The sequence below is a fragment of the Haematobia irritans genome, chromosome 5 (genome assembly GCF_050003625.1).
Source record: "Haematobia irritans isolate KBUSLIRL chromosome 5, ASM5000362v1, whole genome shotgun sequence".
Lineage (NCBI taxonomy): Eukaryota > Metazoa > Arthropoda > Insecta > Diptera > Muscidae > Haematobia > Haematobia irritans.
The window spans coordinates 146,597,697-146,621,404 of NC_134401.1; the positions used below are offsets into that span (position 1 = coordinate 146,597,697).

Sequence of the window (23,708 nt, forward strand, 5' to 3'; positions counted from 1 at the left end):
ATTTGATAAACAATTTCTAACATAAGTAAATTTTGAGAAAATTTTCTATAGAAATAAAATTTTGACAACATTTCCTACATGAGTAAAAATCTATGAAAATTTTGTACAGAAATAAAATTTAGATAAAATGTTCTACAGAGATGAAATTTTCACAAAATTTTCTATAAAAATAAAAGATTGACTAAATTTTCTATAGAAATAAAATTTTGACAAAATTCTCTATAGAAATAAAATAGAAATAAAATTTTGACAAAATTTTATATAGAAATAAAATGTTGAGAAAATATTCTTTAGAAACCAAATTTCGAGAAAAACTTTTTCGATAGAAATAAAACATCGAGAAAATTTTTTTAACAAACAAACTTTGAGGATATTTTCTTTCGAAATAAAATTTTGAGACTATTTGCCATTTAAATAAAATTTTGAGAAACATTTCTATAGAACTACAATTGTTAGAACATTTTTTACACAAAAAAAAATTGTATCAAAATTTTATATAGAAATACAATTTTGAGAAAATTTGCCATTTAAGTAAAATTTTGATAAACAATTTCTAAAGAAGTAAATTTCGAGAAAATTTTCTATAGATATAAAAGTTTGAAAACATTTCCTATATAAGTAAAAATCTAAGAGAATTTTCTACAGAAATAAAATTTTGATAAAATTTTCACAACATTTTCTATAAAAATAAAAGTTTGACTAAATTTTCTATAGCAATAGCATTTTGACAAAAATTTTATAGAAATAAAATTTTGACAAAATTTTATATAGAAATAAAATTTCGACAAAATTTTCTATAGAAATACAATTTTAAGAAAATTTTCTATAGAAAGAAAATTTTGACAACATTTCCTATAAAAATAAAAATCTATTAAAATTTTCTACAGAAATTACATTTTTATAAAAATTTGACAAAATTCTCTATAGAACTAAAATTTTGACAAAATTCTCTGTAGAATTAAAAGTTTGACAAAATTTTGTATAGAAATAAAATTTTGAGAAAAATTTTTATAGAAATAAAATTTTGACAAAATTTTCTATAGAAATGATATCTTGACAAAATTTTCTGTAGAAATAAAATTTTGACAAAATTTTATATAGAAATAAAATTTTGACAAAATTCTCCATAGAATTAAAAGTTTGACAAAATGTTATATAGAAATAAAGTTTTGAGAAAATTTTTTATAGAAATAAAATCTTGACAAAATTTTCTATAGAAATGACATATTGACAAAATTTTCTATAGAAATGACATCTTGACAAAATTTTATATAGAAATAAAATTTTGACAAAATTTTATATAGAAATAAAATTTTGACAAAATTCTCCATAGAATTAAAAGTTTGACAAAATTCTATATAGAAATAAAATTTTGACAAAATTTTTTATAGAAATACAATTTTGACAAAATTTTCCATAGAAATAAAATTTTGCAAAAATTTTCTATAGAAATAAAATTAAAAAAAAAAACATGTTATCGAAATAAAATTTCGACAAAATTTTCTATAGAAATACAATTTTGAGAAAATTTTCTATAGAAAGAAAATTTTGACAACATTTCCTATAAAAGTAAAAATCATTTTCTACAGAAATTAAATTTTTATAAAAATTTGACGAAATTCTCTATAGAACTAAAATTTTGACCAAATTCTCCGTAGAATTAAAAGTTTGACAACATTTTCTATAGAAATAAAATTTTGAGAAAATTTTTTATAGAAATAAAATTTTGACAAAATTTTCTATAGAAATGACTTCTAGACAAAATTTTCTGTAGAAATATAATTTTGACAAAATTTTATATAGAAATAAAATTTTGACATAATTTTCTATACAAATAAAATTTTGACAACATTTTGTAGAGAAATAAAATGTTGACAAAGTTTTCTATTGACATAAAATTTTGACAAAATTTCTATAGAAATAAAATTTAACACAATTTTCTATATAAATAAAATTTTGACAATATTTTCTATAGAAATAAAATTTTGACAAATTATCTATACAGATAAAATTTTCGATAGAAATAAAATTTTGCAAAAATTTCATAATAAAATTTTTGAAAAATTTCCTAAAGACATAAAATTCTAAGACAAAAATATATTTTTATAAAATTTTCTACAGAGATAAAACTTTCACAAAATTTTCTATAGAAATAAAATTTTGACAACATTCTCTATAGAATTAAAATTTTGACAAAATTCTCCATAGAATTAAAAGTTTGACAAAATTTTCTATAGAAATAAAATTTTGACAAAATTTTTTATAGAAATAAAATTTTGAAAAAATTTTTTATACAAATAAAATTTGGACAAAATTCTCCATAGAATTAAAATTTTGCCAAAATTCTGTACAGAAATATAATTTTGACAAAATTTTCTATAGAAATAAAAGTTTGACAAAATTTTCTATATAAATAAAATTTTGCAAAAATGTTCTATAGAAATAAAATTAAAAAAAAATTATAGAAATAAAATGTTGATAAAATTTTCTATAGAAATAAAATTTTGCAAAAAATTTCTATATAAATAAAATTTTGCAAAAATTTTTTATAGAAATAAAATTTTGATAACACTTAGTAAGAAGCATTGATTTTTGATAAGAGAGATAAACCAACATTTTGTAATGTACAATCCAGTAATCCAAAGATGTGAGGTATGCAATCCTAGATCCAGCCATCTTAGCGCCATTCTTACTGTTTTTTTACATTTTCCTTTATCCTTTCACCTCACTCCAATTTCATATCTAATCCAACTTTAATCAGAAAGTTCCTTGTCGGTCGTTGAAAACAATAACCTTATCATAATTCAAGCGGTCACTTTTAATGTGGCTACCAGCAGCGTGCTATGATGGTTGGCGGCATTTTCATATCTAATAGACCACAAATGCAAATAAACGAAGGAAGACGAAGAGAAAAAAACGCAAAATATGTAAGGCAAATTTAATGTAACTTTAAACTCCTTCAAATCAACTAAACCAAAAGCAAATTACAAACTCATGGGGATAACTCCTTTTACAGTCCAGATGAAATAACAAAAAAATCGAATAACCGATATTGTAGCTCGATCAGCATCGATCACGACAACATGGCAACTAAAGATCCAAGTGTAAAGTGATTGTAAGTACTGACGGCTATGGCATATGAGCCACATGCGTATGCCTAGCATTTGAACGTCGACGGTGATAGTGGTATTGGTGGTGGTGGTTGCGGCGTTCTTCTCAGATCAATGAAACGGAAAAGCTTGAAAAGATATATCCAGAGCTCTATAGCGGTGTGAGGCGGCTAACAAGCAGACAATGATAACTGCCACCACATCACAACGGCAGCGACAAGGCGGCTTGTCGTTCAATTTCAAAAACTTAAGTAGAGATAGATACATATGGCCCATAGCCATGACGAGGAACGAGAAGGAACCTGGGCAAGATGCAAATGTTTTAAAACGTTTTGACTTGATTTAGAGGTTGTAATGACTTAGCTATAAAGGAGGTATCAGTTTACCTACAAGTTAATGATATCCGGTTACAATAACAATGCCACACACTGAAAATGTCGATTGTCTTCGTGTCCGTCCGGGGGGGCGAACTGTCCACCAGAACACACACACACACCGAAAAAAGGGGCCACAAATTGTCTGTCCACTTACTGCCCATCATCATTCCCTACTTATAGTCCTAAAAGTGAGTGACTCTGAGTGTTGGTTATTAACAAGAAGAACGACAACTGAAAAAAATATTCTCGTATTGAACCCAAAAACATATGAGGCTCTAAACCGCTGCTTTGGTGTCTCTACAACCCTCCTTGGTTCCCCATATGTGCTGCCACCGACGTTGTTGGCGGCTTCATTATAGGTGATACACATCCATCCATCCATCATAAGTGTATCATATGATGATATATTTTCTTATTATTATACCCACCACCATAGAATGGTGACGGGGTATAATAAGTTTGTCATTCCGTTTGTAACACATCGAAATATCGATTTCCGACTATATAAAGTATATATATTCTTGATCAGGGAGAAATTCTAAGACGATATAACAATGTCCGTCTGTCCGTCTGTCTGTCTGTCTGTCTGTCTGTCTGTCTGTTGTAATCACGCTACAGTCTACAATAATGAAGCAATCGTGCTGAAATTTTGCACAAACTCGTCTTTTGTCTGCAGGCAGGTCAAGTTCGAAGATGGGCTATATCGGTCCAGGTTTTGATATAGTCCCCATATAAACCAACCTCCCGATTTGGGGTCTTGGGCTTATAGAAATCGAAGTTTTTATCCAATTTGCCTGAAATTTGAAATCTAGAGGTATTTTATGACTATAAAGAGGTGTGCCAAAAATGGTGAGTATTGGTCCATGTTTTGGTATAGCCCCCATATAGACCGATCTCCCGATTTTACTTCTTGGCCTTATAGAAACCGCAGTTTTTATTCAATTTACCTGACATTGGAAATCTAGAGGTATTGTAGGACCACAAATACGTGTGCCAAAAATTGTGAGTATCGGTCCATATTTTGGTATAGCCCCCATATAAACCGACCTCCCGATTTGGGAGTCTTGGGCTTATAGAAATCGAAGTTTTTACCAATTTGACTGAAATTGGAAATCTAGAGGTATTTTATGACCATAAAGAGGTGTGCCAAAAATGTTGATTATCGGTCCATGTTTTGGTATAGCCCCCATATAGACCGATCTCCCGATTTTACTTCTTGGGCTCATAGAAACCGCAGTTTTTATTCAATTTACCTGAAATTGGAGATCTAGAGGTATTATAGGACCACAAATACGTTTGCCAAAAATTGTGAGTATCGGTCCATATTTTGGTATAGCCCCCACATAGACCGATCTCCCGATTTTATTTCTTGGGCTTATAGAAACCGCAGTTTTTATTCAATTTACCTGAAATTGGAAATCTAGAGGTATTATAGGACCACAAATACGTGTGCCGAAAATTGTGAGTATCGGTCCATATTTTGGTATAGCCCCCATATAGACCGATCTCCCGATTTTATTTCTTGGGCTTATAGAAACCGCAGTTTTTATTCAATTTACCTGAAATTATAAATCTAGAGGTATTGTAGGACCACAAATACGTGTGCCAAAAATTGTGAGTATCGGTCCATGTTTTGATATAGTCCCCATATAAACCAACCTCCCGATTTGGGGTCTTGGGCTTTTAGAAATCGAAGTTTTTATCCAATTTGAAATCGAAGTTTTTATACAATTTGCCTGAAATTTGAAATCTAGAGGTATTTTATGACTATAAAGAGGTGTGCCGAAAATGGTGAGTATCGGTCCATATGTTAGTATAGCCTCCAAAAGAACGATCTCCCGATTTAACTTCTTGGGTTTCTAGAAACCGTAGTTTTTATCTGATTTGCCTGAAATTGTAAATATTCTGGTATTTTCGGCTCACAAAAACGTGTATCGGATTAAGTTTTTATTGGTCCATTTGGTAATGCCTCCATATAGACTGACTTCACTTCTTGAAGGTGTAGAAGGCGCACTGATCATAAAAATTGCTTGAAACTCAATGTAAAATTTCCAGATTTTACTTCTACAGACTTAAGATTTCAAATCAAGACGTTATTTTATAATTTCTTGCACACTTACAAGAGATGTTAATGATTCCTCTAAAACTCAAACAAAAATGGTTCTTATAAATCCAGAATCTGATATAGTCCTCATAGGTGAAATCTTTAAATTTATCTTCGGGAAATGTCCTCAAGCCCTCCTGAAATTTCAAAGGAAACCCAAAAATTTGGTTCATGGTGGTGGGTATTTAAGATTCGGCCCGGCCGAACTTAGTGCTGTATATACTTGTTTTTATTTATTTTTTTTTTTTAGTTTTGTTGATTTCGATGGAAGCCGCCAGCTTCTCATTGAGGAGACAAGGAAAACAAAATAAAACAACAAGACAAACATTCCAAATTGCCAAACCACACTCAATTCCTAACAAACTATGCTGCGGTTTTGGTGTCGATTTTTTTTTTGTTCTTCAGAAGAGAACATTTGATCTATAGGGAAAGAAAGAAACAAACACTTGTCCATCTTTTGGAATTTGAGATGAATTATTAACAAAAAAAATGATCTAAGGAAAATAACTAGGAAATGTTGACAGAGGCACTGGTGACCTGATGCTGTAGGTCATCGTAACAGTCGGGAGAAATAAATTTCCAGAGAATAAATTTCCAAATACAATGATAGAAAAATTTTCGTTATATTAACAAAATGGGTCATTAAAAGTGAGCCAATGAAACAAATTCGTTAATACAACGAAATTTTTCGTTATTATAACGAATTTTCTGTTCATCAACGTAATGTTTCGTACTATTAACGAATATTTTCATTGTATTAATGAAAATGTTTCGTTATATCAATGAAAAATTTTCGTTGGCCCAATTTTAATGAAATTTTCTTTGTGTGTATATGTGTGTGTATTTTATGGAATTTTCTAGTTAAAAAATCTTGGATAGATCTCTAGCTTTCACCTTATATCTAATATATTTTTCCACCCTTTTCCAAAAGAATTTTTATATGACTTGTAACTTACCGATTTTTCGCTGCCGCCGCTCTATCACGTTGTCGACGATTTTTAAACCAATTACCAACTTGTGTGGGATTCAAACCCGTCGCCTTGGCTAGTTCACGTTTTTTCGTTGGATTTGGATAGGGATCCTGTAGGTACCATTCACGCAGGAGACTTCTCGTACGTTCTTTGAAACAGTGTGTCTTTTGTTCACCATCCCAGATGGTGGGTGGCAAAGGAAACTTTTTCCTTACCCGATATTTATCAACGGGACCTGGAAAAACAAACAGAAAAAAAATATAAATTAGTGAAATTTATTTATTCGATAAAAAAAATTGTGCTAGCATGCAAAAGAACAAAAATATTTGAAAGGAAAAATTATTTTTATATGAAAATTATTTTTTTTTAAGAAAAATAAAATTTTATATAATTTTTAGGAAAATTTTAATTTATTAAAAAAATTATTCTATTTTGTTTTGATTATTAGCATTTTAAATCATTTTTCTAACTTTTTAATTAGGAAAATTATTTTTCCTCAAGAAAAATTGTATTGTATTCTATTTTGGAAAATAATAGGAAAGTATTTTTTTTTTTTTTTGAGAAAATTTTATTATTATTATTAGTTTTTTTAATAAGAAAAGTATTTTTTTAAGAAAATTTCATTTCTTAAGAAAAATAAAATTTTATATACTTTTTAGGAAAATTTTAATTTATTAAAAAAAATATTCTATTTTGTTTTAATTATTAGCATTTTAAATCATTTTTCTAACTTTTTAATTAGGAAAATTATTTTTCTTCAAGAAAAATTGTATTGTATTTTATTTTGGAAAATAATAGAAAAGTATTTTTTTTAGAAAATTTTATTATTATTATTATTTTTTATAAGAAAATTAATTTTTTTTTAAGAAAATTTCATTTCTTAGGAAAAATAAAATTTTATATACTTTTTAGGAAAATCTTAATTTATTAAAAAAATTATTCTATTTTATTTTGATTATTAGCATTTTAAACCATTTCTCTAACTTTTTAATTAGGAAAATTATTTTTCCTCAAGAAAAATTGTATTGTATTGTATTTTGAAAAATAATAGGAAAGTATTTTTTTTTTGAGAAAATTTTATTATTATTATTTTTTTATAAGAAAATTATTTTTTATAAGAAAATTATTTTTTTTTAAGAAAATTTCATTTCTTAAGAAAAATAAAATTTTATATACTTTTTAGGAAAATTTTACTTTATTAAAAAAATTATTATATTTTGTTTTGATTATTAGCATTTTAAATCATTTTTCTAACTTTTTAATTAGGAAAATTATTTTTCCTCAAGAAAAATTGTATTGTATTTTATTTTGGAAAATAATAGGAAAGTATTTTTTTTTTTTTTTGAGAAAATTTTATTATTATTATTTTTTTTTTTATAAGAAAATTAATTTTTTTAAGAAAATTTCGTTTCTTAAAAAAAATAAAATGTTATATACTTTTTAGGAAAATTTTATTTTATTAACAAAATTATTCTATTTTGTTTTGATTATTAGCATTTTAAATCATTTTTCTAATTTTTTTAATTAGGAAAATTATTTTTCCTCAAGAAAAATTGTATTGTATTTTATTTTGGAAAATAATAGGAAAGTTATTTTTTTTAAGAAAATTTTATTAAATATAATTTTGATTATTAATAAAGCATTTTTCTAATTTTTAATGATTTTTTTTTTATCCCTTTCTATTTATTTTAAGCTGTTCTAACAAAATATTCTTTATTAAAATTTCAACAAAAAATGGCACTTAAAGGAAATTAAAGAAAAATAAAAACAGATTATTCAAAAAAATTTTAATTAAACAATATTTCGATTATTAACATTTCAAAGAATTTTTCTAATTTTTTAAATATGAATATTGTTTTATGTTTTGTCAAGAAACATTTTATTATATTTTTTTTTGGAATATAATAATAAAATTATTTTTTCAAGAAAAAAATTTATAACATTTTATTTTGATTATCAGCATTTAAAAACATTTTTCTATAAAAAGACAAATTAGTTTTCGTTAAAAAGAAGTAATTATATTTTATTTTGAAAACTAATAATAAAATTTTTTTAATTACCTTGTTTTGATTATTTTTTAATTTTTCTATTTTTTAATGAACTTTTCTATTTTTTTATCCCATTCTATTTATTTGAAGCCGTTCTAAAAAAATATTCTTTATGAAAATTTTAACAAAAAATGGCACTTAAAGGAAATTAAAGAAAAATAAAAACAGATTATTCAAGAAAATTTTAATTAAACAATATTTCGATTATTAGCATTTCAAAGCATTTTTCTAATTTTTTTAAATATGAATATTGTTTAATGTTTTGTCAAGAAACATTTTTATTATATTTTATTTTGGAAAATAATAATAAAATTATTTTTTTAAGAAAAAAAATGTATAACATTTTATTTTGATTATTAGTATTTCAAAACATTTTTCTATAAAAAGAAAAATTATTTTTCGTTAAAAAAATAAATAATTATATTTTATTTTGAAAACTAACAATAAACATTTTTTTAAGAAAAATTTAATTACCTTTTTTTGATTATTTTTTAATTTTTATATATTTTAATGATTTTTTTCTATTTTTCATGAACTTTTTTTAATGATTTTTTTATCCCATTCTATTTATTTTAAACTGTTGTAACAAAATATTCTTTATTATAAAATAAAACATAAAATTGTATCCCTTTCTATTTATTTTAAACTTTTGTAACAAAATATTCTTTATTATAAATTTCTCATAAAAAATTTTTCTCATAAAAAAATTTAGAAAATAAATAATTATAAAAAATAAATAATTATATTTTATTTTTAAAACTAATAATATTTTTTTTTCAAAAAAAATTTAATTACTTTTTTTTTGATTATTTTTTTAATTTTTATATTTTTTAATGAATTTTTTCTATTTTTCATGAACTTTTCTATTTTTTGATGAATTTTTTATCCCATTCCATTTATTTTAAACTGTTGTAACAAAATATTCTTTATTATAAAATAAAACATAAAATTTCTCATAAAAAAATTAGAAAAAACTGAAATTTTTCTTATTCTTGAAATAGGACAATTATTTTTCTTTGCAAACAAAACTGTATTTATATTTTATTTTTGAAAATAATAGTAAAATTATTTTGCCAAAAAATTGAATTATACTTTATCTTGGTTATTAGCATTTCAAAGAATTTTTTTTAATTTTTTAAAATATGGTTTTATGTTGTTTTAATTATTTTAAATTGTTTTTAACAAAATGTTCATTCCTATAGATATAAAAAAGAAAAATTGAAGTCTGTTTTATATTTATTATTAGCATTTCAAAGCATTTATTTTTTTATTTTTTTTTATTATTATTTTATTATTTATGTATTTATTTATTTTTTTTAATAGGTAAATTATTTCTGGTGTTGAAAGTTTTAATTATATTTTAGTTTGGAAAATAATAGAAAAATTACTTTTTGAGAAAAAATTTATTTTAATTATATTTCAATTTGATTATCATCATTTCAATGAAATTTCCTAATTATTTTATTCCATATTATTCTAAAAATATATATAAAAAATAAAATAATATAAAAAATATAAAAAATAAAATAAAAATATATGTTATTAGCATTTCAAAGCATTTATTTTTTTATTTATTTATTTTTTATTATTATTTTATTATTTATTTTTTTAATAGGTAAATTATTTCTGGTGTTGAAAGTTTTAATTATATTTTAGTTTGGAAAATAATAGAAAAATTACTTTTTGAGAAAAATTTTATTTTAATTATATTTCAATTTGATTATCATCATTTCAATGAAATTTCCTAATTATTTAATGTAGTTTCCATATTATTCTAAAAATATATATAACAAATAAAATAATATAAAAAAATAAAATAAAAATAAAAAATATTTTTCAAGAAAAATTTAATTATACCAACTTTGTTTGATAACTTTTTTTAAAATTTTAAAGCGTTTTGTTTTATGTAAAAAAATAATTTTATTTTGTAATATAATAGAATTTTTTTTTACACAAAATATAAATAATATTTCATGTTGATTATAAAATTTTAAAGCAGTTTTCTTATTATTATTTTAAATAGGAAATTTATTTTTTGTCTAGAAAATTTTAATTATATTTTATTTTGGACAATGATAGAAAAATTATCTTTCAGGATAACCATTGAACTATCCCCCATGTTCCGAAATTCGGAATCGCAAATCACAAAATTTTTGCTTGGCCATAATTTCTTAACCCTGAAACTTTCAAACATAAATCTTGCTAATATAGTTCCTTTAATGAGAAGTTCAAATTAAAATTGTATTTGTATCCGAGAGTATTTTGTATTTTTTCTTGCGATTTGCGGTTCCGAATCCCAGAACATGGGGGTATAAATTAATTTATCTATAACCATTTCAAAGAAATTTTCTAATTTTTTAATGTAGTTTTTTTTTTTAATTTAACTATTTTAAAATGTTTTTAACCAACTAGTCATTATTCTAAATTTAACAAAAATAATTTAAAAGGAAACATAAAAAAACATATTTGAAGAAAGGTCGAAAACCTTAGTTGTTAGTGCTTTCATTTTTTTGTATTTATTTTCATAATTTATTATGATTTTTAATAAACTAATAATAATAATAATAATTTTTCAAGAAAAAAATTAATTATATTGTATTTTGATTATTTGCATTTTAAAGCTTACTTTGAATATTTAAATAGGATTTTTTTTTTTTGAACAAATTTTTTTAAGATTTTTTTTTTTATTTTTTTTATTAATTAATTATATTTTATTTTAGGGAAAAAACAAAAAATTATTTTAGTACAGAATATAACTAAAACTAAAAATCTAAAATCATTTTCTACACTTTTTTATTAAAGTTTTATGAACTTTCCAGTGCTTATATTTATTTTTTTCTTTTTAATAACGACATTTATATTATTTTTCTAATTTAATTTTAACAATGACAAAAAATTTGGCATCACTTCATTCCATACTTAACTTACCCAGTGAGCGTCCTCGTAATTTTTCAGCCTCAATGTAATGGGCTTCCAGCCACATTGCCTGCAATTTACCATATGAGGCTTTTGTAAATTTATGATTTTCAATTATTGCATAAAGTTCCCTGTGGGCGTAAAAAAAAGAGAAAGAAAAAAGACATTTTCCAAATTAGATAATTATGTCATAAATGTAACATTGTTATTACATTCATTTAACCAAACTGGCTTTCTGTTTTTAAGGGTAGAATTATACAGTGCGAATCATAAAATAAATACATAAAAAGTCAATCATAATTCCACTGGAAAGATAGGACAATAAACTACAAGTCTTGGCAAACATAATATTTCTGCTGTATATATACCCTACGGGAAATTGGTGCAAATTGCCACTGACGGACTTATCACAGAACTGGTATACCAATCGATTCAGAATCACCTTCTGAGTCGGTTTAGCTCTTGGTGTCCGTCCGTCTGTCCATTAATTATCTGTGTTGTTTTGATTAAATCTTGTACAATGTTGATGGAAGAATGGAGGAATATAGGTACAGATAACATAAAAAATTAGTCCATTCAATGTCTGGAAGGCTTGATACTGGTACCAAACAAAAAGGAATGCCCACCAAGTACTAAATGTACAAAAACAAAAAAAAAATAATTTAAAACTACATGTGCCAATAATTTTGTTCATCAAAAAATTTGCCTTTTAAAATTTTATCTAGATGCTTAATGTAGTTACAATCCGAATTAAAACAACTTTTTTTTTTAATTTAAAATAGTTTCATATCATTTTTAACATGTAGTTATTATCAAACTTGTTTGATGTCCAAATACTTATGTTTGTCACAGTATATCAAAAGTTTCCTTATCATTGATATAAAGGATCGGGCAACACACATTTCTATGACAGAAATGTATACCTGTACTTCTTTTGATGTCAAATATATAAAAATCATTTTTTTACACAGCTTTCGCAACAAATTTAAATTATGTGCATTTTAAAAGACATTCCTGAAGCGGCCTGGCCGAACTTACGGCCGTATATACTTGTTTTTTTTTTTCTTTCATAAAACAGATAAAGGTATGACGTTAATAATGATAATCAATATTAGCCAAATGGTTACCAAGACCACGCTTTTTATCAAATTCTTGCAATCGAAAACAGAAATAGAAACTTGTACTAAAGACTGTCATTTGACAAAATTTTCTATAGAAATAAAATTTTGACAAAATTTTCTATAGCAATCAAATTTTGGCAAAATTTTCTATAAAAACAAAATCTTTGTATAGTAATAAAATGTTGACAAAATTTTCTATAGAAATAAAATTTTGACAAAATTTTCTATGGCACAAAAATTTTGTATAGTAATAAAATCTTGACAAATATTTCTATAGTAATAAAATGTTGACAAAATTTTCTATAGAAATAGAATTTTGACAAAATTTTCTATATAAATTCTTGACAAAATTTTGTATAGTAATAAAATCTTGACAAAATTTCCTATAGAAATAAAATGTTGACAAAATTTTCTATAGAAATAAAATTTTGATAAAATTTTCTATAGAAATAAAATTTTGACAAAATTTTCTATGGCAAAAAAATTTTGTATAGTAATAAAATCTTGACAAATATTTCTATAGTAATAAAATGTTGACAAAATTTTCTATAGAAATAAAATTTTGGTAGATTATTTTTGGGGATCGGCTATATATACCCAGCAAAAAATTTGGAAGTTCTTCCAAAGGCACAACTTTAAAAGCGCTTCCAGAAGATGCACTCCCAATGATGTTCTTTATTTTAACTACCCAGGAAGTTCTTTTAATGCAATTTTTTATAACTTGGTTTTTTCATACTTTTAATGGATAATTTTAACTTATTTTGTTTCAAATAGGTTAAAAACAGAGTAAGAATTCATAAAATGGTACAAAATATTTGAATTTTGTCAAAAAAATGCTAAGACCAGTCTGAAAAAATTGTGAATTTTTGAAAATATTTGGGGTTAAACGTTTCCGAGAAGCGTTAGAATCCATTAAAAATTATAAAAAATTACAAAAATTATTTATTTGACAAAATATCACAGATTTTTTTAATTTACATCCAAAACATTGAATTCGGATCACACCTAAAGAAGTGCTGTAAATTCAGTGCAACGGCTGTTGAAATGGAGGACTTCCGTCCTATGACAAGCCCATGTTAAATTCATCGCTTCTGCGTCAATTTTGCACCACTTCCGGATCCATAAAGAACATTTTCATTACTTTTTTGGCGACGCTTTTTTTTACTGGGTAACTATAGACCGACATGGACCAATTTTGACATGGTTGTTAGCGGCCATATACTAGCACAATGTACCACATTTCACCACGTACCAAATTTCAACCTGATCGGATGAATTTTGCTCATCCACGAGGCTCCGGAATTCAAATCTGGGGATCGGTTTATATGGGGGATACATATAATTATGGACCGATATGGACCAATTCATGCGTGGTTGTTAGAGACCATATACTAACACCACGTACCAAATTTCAACCGGATCGGGTGAAAGTTGCTTCTCTTATAGGCTCCGCAAGCCAAATCAGGGGATCGGTTTATATGGGGGCTATATATATATAGTTATAGACCGATGTGGACCAATTTTTGCATGGTTATTAGAGACCATATAGTAACACCATGTACCAAATTTCAGCCTGATCGGATGAATTTTGCTCATTCATCAGGCTCCGGTGGTCAAAGCTGAGGATCGGTTTATATGGGGGCTATATATAATTATGGACCGATGTGGACCAATTTTTGCATGATTGTTAGAGACCATATACTAACACCATGTACCGAATTTCAACTGGATCGGGTGAATTTTGCTCTTCCAAGGGGCTCCGGAGTTCAAATCTGGGGATCGGTTTATATGGGGGCTACATATAATTATGGACCGATATGGACCAATTCCTGCATGGTTGTTAGAGACCATATACTAACGCTATGTACAAAATTTCAGCCTGATCGGATGAATTTTGCTCATCCACGAGGCTCCGCAAGCCAAATCTGAGCGTCGGTTTATATGGGGGCTATACGTAAAAGTGGTCCGATATGGGCCATTTGCAATACCACACCCAGAGAAGGAATATGATCACCTCAACCATGTTTCAAGAGCAAAATGTTATTTTTGAATGTTGACCATGTAACATGTTTGTCGCAACCATGTTATTTTCTCGGAAATTATGTGTCTGATTTCGGCAAGCATATTATTTTTGGCAAGAAAAGAACATTTTTGCCATAAACATGTTACATGGTCACCAACCAAAAATAACATTTTTCTCTTGAAACATGGTTGAGGTGATCATATTCCTTCTCTGCGTGCATCTGACCTACGTCAATAACAACTACTTGTGCCAAGTTTCACGTCGATAGCTTGTGTCGTTCGGAAGTTAGCGTGATTTCAACAGACGGACGGACGGAAGGACATGCTTAGATCGACTCAGAATTTCACCACGACCCAGAATATATATACTTTATGAGGTCTTAGAGCAATATTTCGATGTGTTACAAACGGAATGACAAAGTTGATATATCCCCCCATCCTATGGTGGAGGGTATAAAAATACGAAAATGGTCATATGCGTATATGTTATGTATTGGATACTGGAATTGCTTTGCGTATCCTTCAGCATAATATTTTATATGTGAGAATTAATATTGTTATTTTATGCTGCCGAAATAAAAGAGAGATTTACATTTACATCATATAAATAAATTCAACAATTCATTTATTCATATGATTTCAGGTTCTCATTCATTTTTATAAATCTCAATCAATAAAACCTACAATCAATCATATACTGACCCATTTGTCATAGGGCGTGTATGTATTTGTTAAAACATCCCTCATAAATTCGAAAACAGTTGAATTTTACACCTTCTGTTTCTCAGCAGGATAATAACTTCACCACAGGATGTCCACAGGATAAACTTCAATATTGTAACAAAACAATAAAACTATCAAAAAGAAAGATTTAAAATTTTTACAAAGGGTCCTTCCTTAAAAATCCCATAAGGGGGACACACAGTCACGTGAGCTGATAAGTTTTCCACATTTATGGCTAAATTGCAAATAGAAAATCTAAATTATAATGGAAATTTTTCCAATTAATATTGATATGGTTTTATGTTCCAAATGTTGACCCCTTGAAGTGTATTAAAAAAACGTGCTTCTTTCCTTCGAAATGAAACTTTAGACCAACGAAGTTTTCTTTCATTGGGAAAGTTGTCTCTTTAAAGGCACTTTTTACTTAGAATTAGGTGATTCTATATTAAAATTTGTATTTTTACATGAAAGAAAATTTTGTTGGACTAAGGACAAATTTAATAATGCTGAAAAATTCTTCAAAATTAATGAAGTCTTTAAATTCGAGACGTCTTTCCAAGCTTTATATTAAATACACGTTTTATTTGAAAAAAAAACGGCATAATTTGTGCTTGGAGGAGAGTTTGAATTTTAAGTTGCGGTTAACACGTTTATAAACAACTAATAAATTAAGATTTGTGTCCTAGCATAAAAAACGGAAAATCTAAATTTAAAATTAATGCGTCGGATGCATATCCTTAGTTAAATTCAACGCTTCTTTGGCTAGGAATCAATGTAAAAACAAGTGAGTAAAGTAGAAAGTCGGGCGGGGCCGACTATATCATACCCTAAACCACCCTCAACTGAATTAGTAAACATTGTTCCATATGTAAGAACATTAAGTGGTAAATAGTTATATGGGAGTTTTATCACAATCTGAGCAGAAATGTCTGATATTAGGAGCTATAGTTGATTCTGAACCTACACTCAAAAAAAAGTGAACTCTCTATTTCACTAAAGCCATATTAACTTTATATTAGTTCATAGAATCATTATGTTTGGAAAAAGTTTATTTTAGTCAAATAATTGTTTGCGTATGTTAGTTAAATGAACTAAAAAACGGGAAAAATTTATACACAAATAAAGCATAAAGATTTCCTAATTTCGTATTTCTTACAAAATAGTTCATTATTTCTTTAAATTTGTAAATTTTACCAAAAATGTGTCCATCATGAACTTCGTATGTCACTAAAGACATTCTTGCAATTTTGAACTCCAAGATTTCTCTTAAAACTACAAAATTTTCTTTAACTACTGAAAAAATTTAGTTATGTCTAATAAATTTTCTTGAATTTGTCGAAAAATATATACTTATTTTTGCCATATCGGAGTGATGCCAGCGCTTGTAATACCGTTTAGTTAAAATTTTCTAAAAAAGTTCCAAATTTTCTAAAATTAATCGAAAGTTATCTTTCCTGGTGGGTTCACTGTTTTTTCAGTGTACAGAGTTTGTATGCCACTAATATTGCTTCCATTATAAAAAAAAAAGGAAATCGCTGAATTAGTTTGGGTAATAAATCCAAATTTGTGCAAATCGGCCAATATATTTATGTACAAGCTGCTACATGTATGGCTAAATTGAAGATCGTCTAATAAATCAAAATTTGAAATTTACGTAACGTTGGTTAATAAATAAGAATATTATGGTAAACTTTAGGAAAATCAAGCGATGCATATACGTTATATTAGAGATGTGCACGTGACACGAAATTATTGTGACTCACGAAAATGTTCGTGACTCACGCGTGATGTTAAGAGTGTAATAACGCTCTCGATTTTAATAATGCTCACGGCGCTAAGGTAAATTACTGAAAAAATTGTTAGTTAGTCACGACATTTTTCGTGAGTCACGACATTTTTCGTGAGTCACGATATTTTTCGTGAGTCACGGTATTTTTCGTGAGTCACGACATTATCGTGCGTGAGTACAAATTTTCTTTTCGTGAGTGTGCGTGAGTGCTACCAAACAATATCGTGCGTGAGTGTGCGTGAGTAAGATTTTTACGTCGTGAGTGTGCGTGAGCGTGCGTAAAATATTACTCACGTGCACACCTCTAATATATATGGGAGCTATATCGAAATCTTAACCAATTTGGATAATATTTGGCAAGTTTGATTGATACCACAGAGGGTTACCTTGTGCTAAATTTGAGTAAGATCTGATAATAAATGAGGCCTCTATGTTAGTTAAAACAAGTAAGGAAAGTCTAAAGTCTGGCGGGGCCGACTATATTATACCTTGCACCACTTTGTATATCAAACTTTTCGATACCATATCACATCCGTCAAATGTGTTGGGGGCTATATATAAAGGTTTGTCCCAAATACGCATAGCAACAATGCTAACTCTACTCTCTGTGCAAAATTTCAACTAAATCGGAGTTAAAAATTGACCTCTGTGGTCATATGAGTGTAAATCGGGCGAAAGCTATATATGGGAGCTATATCTAAATCTGAACCGATTTCAACCAAATTTGGCACGCATAGCTACAATGCTAATTCTACTCCCTGTGAAAAATTTCAACCAAATTGGGGTAAAACTCTGGCTTCTGGGACCGTATTAGTCCATATCGGGCGAAAGATATATATAGGAGCTATATCTAAATCTGAACCGATTTCAATAAAATTTGGCACACTTGACTATAGTACTAATTATTCTTCTTGTGCAAAATTTTAAGCAAATTAGGGTAAAACTCTGGCTTCTGGGGCCATATAAGTCCATATCGGGCGAAATATATATATGGGAGCTATATCTAAATCCACAGTGTGGAGCAGGGTATAAATATGGGAAACATTTAAATCTGAAGCAATTTTAAGGAAACTTCGCAAAAGTTTATTTATGATTTATCGCTCGATATATATGTATTAGAAGTTTAGGAAAATTAGAGTAATTTTTACAACTTTTCGACTAAGCAGTGGCGATTTAACAAGGAAAATGTTGGTATTTTGATCATTTTTGTCGAAATCAGAAAAACATATATATGGGAGCTATATCTAAATCTGAACCGATTTCAATCAAATTTGGCACACATGACTATATTACTAATTGTACTCCTAGTGCAAAACTTCAACCAAATTGGCCCAAAACTCTGGCTTCTGGGGCCATATAAGTCCTTATCGGGCGAAAAATATATATGGGAGCTATATCTAAATCTGAACCGATTTCAATCAAATTTGGCACACATGACTATACTACCAATTGTACTCCATGTACAAAATTTCAAGCAAATCGGTATAAAACTCTGGCTGCTGGGTCCATATTAGTGCATATCGGGCGAAAGATATATATGGGAGCTATATCTAAATTTGAACCGATTTCAATCAAATTTGGCACGCATAGCTACAATGCTAAATCTACTCCCTGTGCAAAATTTCAACCAAATTGGGCCAAAACTCTGGCTTTTAGGACTATATTAGTCCATATCGGGCGAATGATATATATGGGAGCTATATCTAAATCTGAACCGATTTCAATCAAATTTTGCACATTTGACTATGCTACTAATTGTACTCCTAATGCAAAATTTCAACCAAATTCGACCAAAAATCTGGCTTCTGGGGCCATATCAGTGCATATCGGGCTAAAGATATATATGGGAGCTATATCTAAATCTGAACCGATTTCAATCAAATTTTGCACACTTGACTATACGACCAAGTGTTATGTTTGTACAAATTTTCAAGCAAATCGGTATAAAACTCTGCCTGCTGGGTCCATATTAGTCCATATCGGGCGAAAGATATATATGGGAGCTATATCTAAATTTGAACCGATTTCAATCAAATTTTGCACACTGGACTATACGACCAAGTGTTATGTTTGTGCAAAATTTCAAGCAAATCAGGGTAAAACTCTGGCTTCTGGGTCCATATAAGTGCATATCGGGCGAAAGATAAAGGGTGATTTGTTAAGAGCTTGATAACTTTTTTTTTAAAAAAACGCATAAAATTTGCAAAATCTCATCGGTTCTTTATTTGAAACGTTAGATTGGTCCATGACATTTACTTTTTGAAGATAATTTCATTTAAATGTTGACCGCGGCTGCGTCTTAGGTGGTCCATTCGGAAAGTCCAATTTTGGGCAACTTTTTCGAGCATTTCGGCCGGAATAGCCCGAATTTCTTCGGAAGTGTTGTCTTCCAAAGCTGGAATAGTTGCTGGCTTATTTCTGTAGACTTTAGACTTGACGTAGCCCCACAAAAAATAGTCTAAAGGCGTCAAATCGCATGATCTTGGTGGCCAACTTACCGGTCCATTTCTTGAGATGAATTGTTCTCCGAAGTTTTCCCTCAAAATGGCCATAGAATCGCGAGCTGTGTGGCATGTAGCGCCATCTTGTTGAAACCACATGTCAACCAAGTTCAGTTCTTCCATTTTTGGCAACAAAAAGTTTGTTAGCATCGAACGATAGCGATCGCCATTCACCGTAACGTTGCGTCCAACAGCATCTTTGAAAAAATACGGTCCAATGATTCCACCAGCGTACAAACCACACCAAACAGTGCATTTTTCGGGATGCATGGGCAGTTCTTGAACGGCTTCTGGTTGCTCTTCACTCCAAATGCGGCAATTTTGCTTATTTACGTAGCCATTCAACCAGAAATGAGCCTCATCGCTGAACAAAATTTGTCGATAAAAAAGCGGATTTTCTGCCAACTTTTCTAGGGCCCATTCACTGAAAATTCGACGTTGTGGCAGATCGTAAGTCTATTCATGATGAAATGTCAAAGCATACTGAGCATCTTTCTCTTTGACACCATGTCTGAAATCCCACGTGATCTGTCAAATACTAATGCATGAAAATCCTAACCTCAAAAGAATCACCCTTTATATATGGGAGCTATATCTAAATCTGAACCGATTTCTTCCAAAATCAATAGGGTTCTATTCTGACCCAAAACAGGAACTTGTGCCAAAGGCGATTGGACTTAAACTGCGACCTAGACTTTGATCACAAAAATGTGTTCACAGACAGACGGACGGACGGACGAACGGACGGACAGACGGACATGGCTAGATCGACTCAAGGACCCACCCTGAGCATTATTGCCAAAGACACCATGTGTCTATCTCGTCTCCTTCTGGGTATTACAAACATATGCTCTAACTGTTCCACAGTGTGGCGCAGGGTATAAAAATTAATTCTTATTAAATAATTTTCCAAAATTAAAAAAAAAATCTATATAATATATTTTTTTTTGTTTTTAAGAAAAATTCAGATTTAGAAAAAAATGGATTTAGTTGAAATATTTCAAGATGGGAACATTTTTGGTAAACTTCAAAAATAATAAAATTAAATTCTGAAAGTCTTTTGGACAACGTTTTAATTTGGTAAACTTGTATGCTTAATTTGTGCATAACTTTTTTTCTCATATTTAATTCATGTGGCTACAGTAATAATATTTTGCATATTGGGGAATTTTTAAGTAACCATCATAATAATTTCCCAGAAGTAAAATTAAAGTTATGGCGATTTCGATTGGGAAAAAAGGTGCAACATTCTGGAAATTGATTGCCACATATGAAGGCCACTGTCATAGATTTTGGATCCTGTATCCCTCAAAATGTTATGAGTTAATAATAACTTTGGAATGACACTATCATTTGGGCGAAAATACAATGAGGGCAAAAGTAGTGTAACACCAAGGCAACATATTTTTTGCGAAACGAAAACGCCCTTAATTGGTTTTAGTTTCCCCTTTTTATTGAATGTAGATTATTTTATGGAGATTCTTTTCATCCAGAAATTTAAATAACAAGTATTAATTATTTTATAAAAATTTATTCATATATTAATACAAATCATTTGCGCTGAAGAAAAGTATGCCCGGTTTTAAAGATTTGGTCTTTACACTGTTTATGTTGGTATTGATTCCGAGCCAATTCCACAATCATTAGTGTAAAGACAAAATTTTTGGAACCGGGCATGCTTTTTTTTCAGTGTATGTTTGAAAGCTTTTTGGCTTTGTTGTGAAGATACAAAAAGTCAACAAACTTAAAGACTTTATTAGAGATTTTATTAACGATTTTATTAGTTTTAAAGAAATTTTCAGAATTATTAAAGCAAAGTTGATCTTAGTCAAATGAAATTTATTTTCTTGTTAAGATACCCATTTCCAAGTCAAATCACTTAACTACACAGAAAAAAAATATCACCAAAATATTTCCAATTAAAAAGTTAATTGAAGTTGATTTTTTTTTCAATTCAAATTGGATCAATTAATTTCGTGATTGAATCAGAAAAAAAGTTTTTGTGTGTATAAGGACAAAATTACAAAATGAAAAGCTTATGGAATTTTGGACAAGGAAAAAAACTTTATATCGAAGAAGCAACCAAAATTCGCATTTGTATTTTAAGGTCATTAAATCTTTAGCCTCACGACAATATTTTTTTCAGTGTCCGGAGGGGGTATAGTAAATTCTCTCAGCCCCAAATTAGCGCCGTTTTAATTGTTGATCAAAGCTTCGAAATTAAAAATTAAGAACAAATACACATAACAAATATTAAAATTCCTTTCATGAAATTTGATAATTTATTCTCACAAAAAAATAATAAGCAAACGCATACAAATTAACGGAAGCCTTTCCGTTGTTATTTGATCTGCAAAACAGGGCTTACTGTCACTATCATCTCAGACAGACATCAAGTCAAGCATCCCTAAAGATTTCGAATGAAGCTTTTTAAGCAAGACATTCTAGAAAAAAAAAACGACCTGTATAGTTAATCCATGGTATTATTCCATTCCATTTCAAATGGAAGACACTAAACTCCAGCATATGCAAATATTCCCTATTGTATTTTGGGTAGGGAGAGAGTGGGGGCGAGGCCTCATTGTATTCACATGGCCTAATGTTAATTGATAAATTAATCACATTGTTTATTAATTTAGTAGTTGTTGATCGTCATCAACTTCATTTGTCGTTGAAGCTTTAAGACAGATATTTTTCCATTGCTTCATTAATTTATCCACATGGTTTTTATGAGATATTCTATAGATGGGATATTGTCTGGTGTCTTCCTCATTTCATGTTTTGCTTTTATTGGTATTGTATTCTTATTATGCAAAAATTCCACTTTCCTATACGAGAGGTTAAAAGGAAAGATTCATTAAAGAGTTCATCAATTTTAAATTTAAAGATCATATTACACTGGGCTGGGTATGAAGCCACAAGTTGTTGTTGGGTTTTATTTTTATTTTTTTTTATTTCTGTATTTCACAAATTTAAAGTGATTAAAAAATAATTAAAATGATGGAAGTATATTGTGGTGGTCGAGTCCGGGGGAGGATATATGGACATCGTTTTTGTGGTAATGTTTTATGTTAAATGAGATTACACGAAAAAAAAAACCAACAGAAACATCGATTAGTTCAAATGTGAGCCGCATTAAATGGAAACGAAGTTTTTTGTTTCATTGATTAGTTAAACCATAAGATATTCGATTAATATGGGAAAATTTTGAGCAAAGCCTATACATACTGAATAGTTATGGGGGGAAATAATGTTTGTGAACAAATGTATCATATTTGGACTTTTATTATTCTCCATTGGCATATATATATATATATATATATATATATATATATATATATATATATATATATATATATATATATATATATATATATATATATATATATATATATATATATATATATATATATATATATATATATATATATATATATATATATATATATATATATATATATATATATATATATATATATATATATATATATATATATATATATATATATATATATATATATATATATATATATATATATATATATATATATATATATATATATATATATAAAGGGTGATTTGTTAAGAGCTTGATAACTTTTTTTTTTTAAAAAACGCATAAAATTTGCAAAATCTCATCGGTTCTTTATTTGAAACGTTAGATTGGTCCATGACATTTACTTTTTGAAGATAATTTCATTTAAATGTTGACCGCGGCTGCGTCTTAGGTGGTCTATTCGGAAAGTCCAATTTTGGGCAACTTTTTCGAGCATTTCGGCCGGAATAGCCCGAATTTCTTCGGAAATGTTGTCTTCCAAAGCTGGAATAGTTGCTGGCTTATTTCTGTAGACTTTAGACTTGACGTAGCCCCACAAAAAATAGTCTAAAGGCGTCAAATCGCATGATCTTGGTGGCCAACTTACCGGTCCATTTCTTGAGATGAATTGTTCTCCGAAGTTTTCCCTCAAAATGGCCATAGAATCGCGAGCTGTGTGGCATGTAGCGCCATCTTGTTGAAACCACATG

General features: G+C 28.2%; 1 protein-coding gene across 1 annotated transcript in view; it reads right to left on the reverse strand.

The window, feature by feature from the left end:
• Optix (optix) overlaps positions 1–23,708 on the reverse strand; it is a 72,185-nt gene that overhangs the window by 40,884 nt on the left and 7,593 nt on the right. The window contains exons 2-3 of the mRNA XM_075312599.1: positions 11,539–11,657; positions 6,548–6,797 (exon numbers count right to left, since the gene is read on the reverse strand). Coding sequence (XP_075168714.1) covers positions 6,548–6,797; positions 11,539–11,657 — 369 coding nt within the window. The remainder of the gene's footprint in view (positions 1–6,547; positions 6,798–11,538; positions 11,658–23,708) is intronic.